General features: G+C 31.3%; 1 protein-coding gene across 1 annotated transcript; it reads right to left on the bottom strand.

Moving 5' to 3' along the window:
- Positions 1 to 4366: 4366 nt before the first annotated feature.
- On the bottom strand, positions 4367 to 6754 carry LOC105111047 (Pentatricopeptide repeat (PPR) superfamily protein). The gene is given in 3 exon segments (XM_011006279.1): positions 4367 to 4594; positions 4597 to 4639; positions 4641 to 6754. Coding segments are annotated over 3 exon segments (2121 nt in total). The 5' UTR covers positions 6615 to 6754; the 3' UTR covers positions 4367 to 4490.
- Positions 6755 to 7773: the final 1019 nt, after the last annotated feature.

Raw genomic sequence — 7773 nt, 5'->3', positions numbered from 1 at the left:
GCGTCGTGTGAATTGCTCAAACGTCACGTGCTCAAGATATTGTGGCCATATATCTTTCGGGATGTATATTGGTTTGAAATCCCTCCAAATCGCAATATTGTTCCAACCTTTTTTTTGCGCTTCATATAAAAAATCATGCCCTCATCTCTCGTGTTTTTTTTTTTGGCACTTCATATCAAAAAACATGCAACCTACTTCTATAGTGAGAAATTAGATTTTGAAACATAAATTTTTTTCTAAAAAAATCTTGTATTGTTTTCGATGTTACCTAGTTGTCGCGTGATTTTTCCACACTTTCCTCACAATAGTGTTATGCTCACTGTCCTTGTAGAATTTGTCATGTGTATAAATAAATAATTTTAAATAAAAATAATAATTTATGTACAATTATATTAATAATTTATTAGAAATAAGTTGAAAATTATAAATTAACACCAACCTCAAATCTGTCAAACCATGCATTGATTTGAGGTATATATTTAAGACGTCTGGATACTTGACTCTATTGAAATAATAAAATCTCCATCGATGATTTAAATGCCGATGATATTACTCGGGCAACCTCAATATATATATACCTGAAATTAAATTAAATTAATGAAATATTGATTAATTCATAAATTATGTTATAACTATAAAAAAACTAAAACAAAAAAAACTAAAACCTTAACAAACTTACATTGAAAGGTCGTCCTTCCACTGTGCCTCGTACTTGCGGATAAATTGATTCTACTGTGAAGACACGCCGCCTCTACACTGTGAACTAGCGCTGGAAGAGGCAGCATTGGTTGACAGCGCAAGTGGTGTAGATGCCTCTTCTTGAGAAGCACCTAAGGAAATATCATCCTCGCTGCTAGACGAACTAGCTGTGACTATACGTGAGCGATTGCGACTAGCTCTGGTTTTTATTATACGCATCTACATAATTTTATACAAATAATTATATAATTAAATTCAAATGTTAAAAAAAATTTCGACAGCGCCTCTCTTATACTGGATACTACCCAAATCCACAAACCTGCACAGATTAACAATAACCACAACCAATTGACCCAATCTATACTAATTATTCTAACATATTCAATTACTATTCAATTGACCAAATCGACACGTCATCGTACAAATTTGCCATTTCGAGTCCCTCGACAATTCTGTCGGCATTTTAAACGGTGAACCGGTCATGTCACTATACGGCGTTGCCATTTTGAATTCATCGGTAAAAATAAATCCACCAAAATTTCCACGTTAGCTACCTATTTTTTTTTTTTTTAATTTGAAACATTTTTTGTTGGTAATTAAGTCAGTAACTACCGACAAACACTTTTCGTCGGTAGTTACCGACTTAATTACGGACAGAAAAGTTTCCGTCGGTAATTTTGACCTCAAATTACCGACATAAATATTCCATCAAAAAATTCATTGCTATTGAGTGAATTTCTGGTAGTGCCTAACCATTGAGAAGACCACAGCAAGATGCTTTCAACATTATCAAAGAACACCACACGCATCATATGAAGGGCCACAAGCATCCTCAACATACTAACATATGTGTTATATGAGCCAACCATTTTTGTTTTTATAATTGTATTTTATATGTGTTAATTAAAATACCAAATTGCTCCCAAATCAACCTAATAATAGCAAAACAAAACTAGTATACATGTTTTTGCTTCGTGAGAGAAATTGAAAAGATCACGAGAAAGATATGGCAAATAAAATATTAGTTATTGGGAAATGATGAATAAAAAAATAAATGAGCATTTTTTTTCCTTTTGAGTACTTTTAAACTTTGTACCAATAACTCTATACATTGAGACAAGAGAAATGGTTATTGATAAATAAACTAACAAATTTTACTAACTAATGACTAGAAAATGATATGTTGAAAATGGAACAACAATTGGTTATTAAGTATCTATGTGGATTACAACAACCTATCTAGAACATGTTGTGTTTATAATTTTTATTAACAGTTTCAAAAGCCTATTAGATGGATTTGAATATGGAGAAAAAGTAGATTGTTGGGGTACTAATAAAAAGGTTCATGCCTATGAATAGAAATCATTCACTTAACTTAAACCAATAACTAAACAAATCATAGGTCAGGGTTTTAAATTTGGCTTTAAGATGCATTGATCAAATGTATCGATCTTTTAATTACCATAAGCTAGAAAGTCATCTGAGATAGAATCTAATAATGAGGTAGGTGATCTCATATACGATGATTTAAATAATAGTGAGGAGGTTTTGCAATGTAATGATGGTGTACCTTAGATATCTAAAAGAGCTTACTTGCTCTTAAAGGTAGTTTAAGTGTGGGTTGGCTATATACTAGTCTTTTCTATTGAACTTGCTCGATAAAAAACAAGATACGTACTATAATCATCAATAATGGTATCTTTGAGAATATAATGTTAATGAGGCATAAAAAAGTTGTACCTTAATAGGGAAAACACCACAAGCCCTATAAACTAAATTGGTTGAATCAAGATAGTAAGGTAATTGTGGACAAGTATTATTTAGTTTTATTTTTATATCCAAAAGATATTTTGTTAGTGTTTAGTGTGATATGATATTTATGAATACATATAATATATTATTAGGTGGATCATGACTATATGAAAAGAATGGCATATATGATGGGGGAAGTAACATGTATACCCTTATTATAAAGAGGAAGCATATGGTGTTGGAATCTAGAAAAAATAGATATAAAAATATATTATTTTTATCTCAGTTTATAAAGAATGAAGAGAAGACAAAAAATGTGCAGAATCATAATAATATGAGAAAAAAGTACAATATGGAACAAGCCATTAACGACTAGTAATGGTTCTGTAAAAAGTTAGAGTGTTTTGAGAATTAATTTTTTACCTAATTTATTTCAGTTGGTTAACTATATAACGTCAACATGTTACACATCAATGGAATGCAAAACCACTAACATTGTTTTTAATTATTAACAACAATAATAACATGGATAAATGGATGGTTAGAACTAGATAATAATTTCTTTCCAATCTAAAAGAGATTGATACATGTGGTTATGATGTGTCAGACATGGATCTTCTATAACTAAGCTATGTGAATAGACTTGTAGAGATATTTATAGATTGGTAAAATAGAACAAAGTAAAAAAAAAAAGCTTGTGGTGTGTAAAATAATCAATATGATAAAAAAACAGAATATAAGTTTTGATCCATCCACCGAAGTAGTCTAAAATTTGGTTAGGAGATTTTACAAGCTCCATTTTATAAGGATTCAAATTATGCTCATGACGTGTCATTTGGGCAAGTTTTATCATTAGGTCCCGTTTGTTTGCTGGAAAGTAGTTTTTTTTTGGAAACTGAATTCCGGGAAAATGAATTATTTTTCAATGTTTGGTAGTGTAATGAAAAATAAGTTGGAAAATACTTTCCAGTATTTGATTATGTCATGGAAAATGAGCTGGAAAATAACTTATTAATGTTTTATTTTTCTCAAGTTTTTTAAATTAATAAGAAACAAATCTTACAAATTAAAAAGTTGAATGAGAATGAAATTGAGAAAAAAATAATTTCATAAATGATCTCAAATAAAATAAATAATGATCAAAATAATAGAGATCAAATCTAAAAAAATAAAAGATGAAGAAATTAAAATAGTAATAATTAACATTTCATAAATTATTTCAAATAAAATAAGTAACAATCAAAAGAATAAGGATCAAATTTGAAATAATAAGAGAAAAACAAATAACAATTATAAAAATAAAAACCAAAGTTAATATAAAAATTAAATTTTAAGAGATGAAATTGAAAAATAAATATTCAAAACAAAATATATATAACAATCAAAAGTTTGATTATCAAATTTAATATAATCAACAAATAATATGATATTTCTAATTTTTTCATAACTTCTGGAAAGTGTTTTCCACCCAAATTTTTTAGGAAAACACTATTCTAAAAACCAAGTCAAATTTTTCTTTGACTGGAAAATATTTTCAATTGACTAACTTTTCTAATTACAAACAAATAGAGAAAAGTTTGAAAAATAATTTTTCAGACACTTTTTAAAAAACAACTATGGCTTTAATATTTTTTTGGTTTTCTAGATTGTTTAGAATTTTTCTTTCTTTCTTAGTAGGGCTTTTCATTTCCTACTTTGTTTAGCTCTAGTTTATATATATATATAAGAGTTGTAAACTTTGTAGAAAAATCTACTATTTGAAGAGAAAATATTTAATAATTAAATTTTGAATTCGATTTTTATGTGGAGACCCTTTTTAGTAATTAAATATTCTTTTTAGTAATTAAATTGGCAACAGACCTCACAATGTTTACTCCTAGGCTAGAGAGGCATGAAAAGCAATCAGCAGAATGGGTTGTAAAAATAGGGCTGCTGAAGGCTAGGATCAATTACTCCATGTTCAGTTTGCGCCCAAGATTTGGCTTCTCCCAAGCAACTACTTACCATGAATGAAGAAAGGTATTCTAAGTCATTAGTCACTAGTCTAATCCAAACAAACTATCGATTCTGGAGACTTGAAAGTTTTTTAAGTTCATCACGTTCCCTTCCAATATACGCAATTCAGCCTGGGCTTCATCAATCATGGGTTTGATTGGTCACTGGAATGAAATACATGAATATCATTTTTTTCCTTCAATCCAGCTTAGTCCAGGGTCTTTTTCGATCATCAGTCCACTTATCTTTCTCCTCATTTCGGAAACAGCCTCCCATCTGCCTGCGGCGGCATAAAGATTTGAAAGCAGAATGTGTGTTGCACTGTCTTCTGGCTCTAATTGTAATATTTCTTCTGCTGCGCGAACTCCTATTTTCAAATTCTTTTTATTGACACAAGAGCTCAGCAAAGTTCGCCATAATTCCAAATGATCTTTGCTGTAAGTTGATTTGATAATCAGTTCTTCTGCCTCGTCCATCAATCCAGCTCGGCTTAATAAACTAACCATACAAGAGTAATGCTTAGGCCCGGGTATAACATCATTTTTCTTTATATGACTCCACAAGAGCTTTCCTTCTTCAACCAAGCCACTATGGCTGCAAGCTGAAAGCAGGGACAAAAATGTTACTTGATCAGGTCTTTGACCATTGACTAAAATCTTCGCAAAGATTATCATCGCCTCCTCTGCCATTCCATGTTGACTATAGCCCCCAAGCATTGAATTCCAGCACTTCAAATCAGGGTTTGAAACTTGGGAAAATATTGATCGAGCAGCATGAAGGTCACCATTTTTTGCATACATATGTACAAGACTTCCACAAACAGATATTTCAGCATCACATCCTCTTTTTACAGTTTGAGTATGGATCATCTCTCCTTGGTTTAAAGTTGCGAGGTCAGCACAGGCACTCAAAGCTCCGCTGAGAGCAAAACTGTCAATCTTGTAGCCTTCATGACACATCATGCTGAATAATTTTATTGCACTTTCCCCACCACCCAATCTCGAATGACCCATAATCATTTCAGTCCAGAGAACAACATCCTTCTCTTCAATCATATTGAAAACCTGTTCAGCAGATTCAGTATCACCATTTTTCAGATACATTGACAATAATGTAGTTCCTATGAAGACACTCCTCTCCGATCCCACTTTCATAACCTGGGCATGAAGAGGTTTCCCATAACAAGTTGCCGAAAAGGCACTAGTAGCAGAAATAACAGCAGCAAAAGTATATTCATCCGGTTTAGGAAGAAACACTCCTACCAACTGGATGAACAGATTCATAGCATCCGCTCCCTCTCCATTTTCCGCAAATCCAGAAATCATTGAGTTCCAAGAAACTAAATCTGGGTTCTCAATTTTATTAAAGACATTAAATCCAGTTTTGGTGTCACCGCAACTGCAATACATGTCAAGCAAAGCATTTTGCAAAGGCAAATCGGCTACTACATTCAGAACAATAACTTGTGCATGGATAACTTGTCCACACCTACAATCTCCCAATTTACCACAAGCATTCAATATCATTGAGTATGTGAACTCGGTCGGAACAATGCCATGCCTCACCATTTTACCAAATAATAAAACCCCTTCCTCTAACCTCTCATTTTTCAAATTCCCAAATATCATGGAATTCCACAAAACAACATCCTTCTGTACAACACAACCAAAAACTTTGTTTGCAGATTCCAGATCCCCACAATTCGAATACATCCCAAGCAATGATGTCTGAACAAATACATCATTAAAAAACCCATGCTTAACAGATTGACAATGGATCAATGACCCCATAAACCAATCCTCAAGCAAACAACAAGCTTGAAGTGAACTCGAGAAAGTTGACCCATTAGGCGTCAAACCTTGAGTACCCATCAGCGCAAATAACTTCAAACTCAAGAACCCATGATTATAATCTTTAGAAAAAGCTGAAATCAATGCATTATACGAAATAATATTTCTTTGAGGCATTTTGTCGAACAGTTTCTTTGCGTTGAAAAGAGAACCACAACGCGCGTACATAGAGAGGATGTTGTTGTTCAAATATGGACATTGTGCATAGCTTGTTGAGATCGTGGTTGTAAGGATTAGAGCGTGGAGTTGATAAGCCTTTCTGAGAGAGGTTATGGCGGTGCATTTTTGTATCAGTGTCGTTAAAGAAAGAGGGTTCATATAAGAAAGATCAGTTAACTGCTGCCCCCGCCCACAATTGATCTGAAAAGGGCTTTAATGGAATGATGAACTACATGTCGCTTCATTTTGGTGCTTACTTAACTATGGAGCTGTTCCATGTCATAAGAGGTTCCCTCATTGAAGGTACCACGTCAAATTCTAATTTTTAGTGATTACTTCTATCAATATTTGTGTTTATTTTTTTTTTTTTTAAAATGAAGAATAAAAAAAGAGCTCTCTAGGAGCAAAATCATAAAAAAAAATTGAATTCATGAAATTGATCAGAATTTTATTTATTTATTTGGACCCATAAAAAACACTTTCTAAAATATAAGATTTCCTCATATGAAAAAAAAAAAAGAAGGTGGGGGCACATTTTTTAGTATCAAGACTTAATTTCTAACTAATTTAAATTAGTCATTAATAAAAAAAAAAGCTCTCTAGAAGCAAAATCATTAAAAAAAAATTAAATTCATAAAATTAGTGAAGATTTTATTTATTTATTTGGGTTCATAAAACGAAATTTCTGGAATATAAGGTTTTCTTGGATTAAAAAAAGAGAGAGAGTTGGGGGCACCATTCATTAGTATCGAGAATTAATTTCTAACTAATTCAAACTAGCCATTGATGCTTGTCTAAATACACTAAGCTTAAACCCGTTATGTTACTGATCCTATAATAAAAGCTAATAAAATGAGAGCGCTTGAAATAGATGGATCAAATATGTAGTATTCAATAGAAGAGTAACTATAAGTTATTAACAACACAAGGAAATTAAAAAATGCTAACGAAATATGATGTTAAGGTAAATATTTCGTCGGTAATGTTAAATGTTGACAGAATAAGCAATTGAATATCCATGTTAAGAAATCAGATTTTATTGTACATTTTTTATTTACAACTAATTTCCCAAAAAAATTATCATTCACCTGTTATATAGATAATCCTAAATATTACATAAGTTTTGTCAAAAAAAATGAAAGAGAAGATTTCAATAAAATTGCTAACATGATTTTCTTTTTGTTCATGAATCCATCGATATTTTTATAATTTTTTTTGTTAGGTTACATGCTATTTATGTATTTAACCAATATTTGTATTGGAATCATATTATATTTAGGATTTTATGATATAATTGTTAAATTTAAAAATATATGTA

The sequence above is a fragment of the Populus euphratica genome, unplaced genomic scaffold, assembly GCF_000495115.2.
Source record: "Populus euphratica unplaced genomic scaffold, PopEup_1.0 scaffold340.1, whole genome shotgun sequence".
NCBI lineage: Eukaryota > Viridiplantae > Streptophyta > Magnoliopsida > Malpighiales > Salicaceae > Populus > Populus euphratica.
This window is presented reverse-complemented; position numbering and strand designations above follow the sequence as displayed.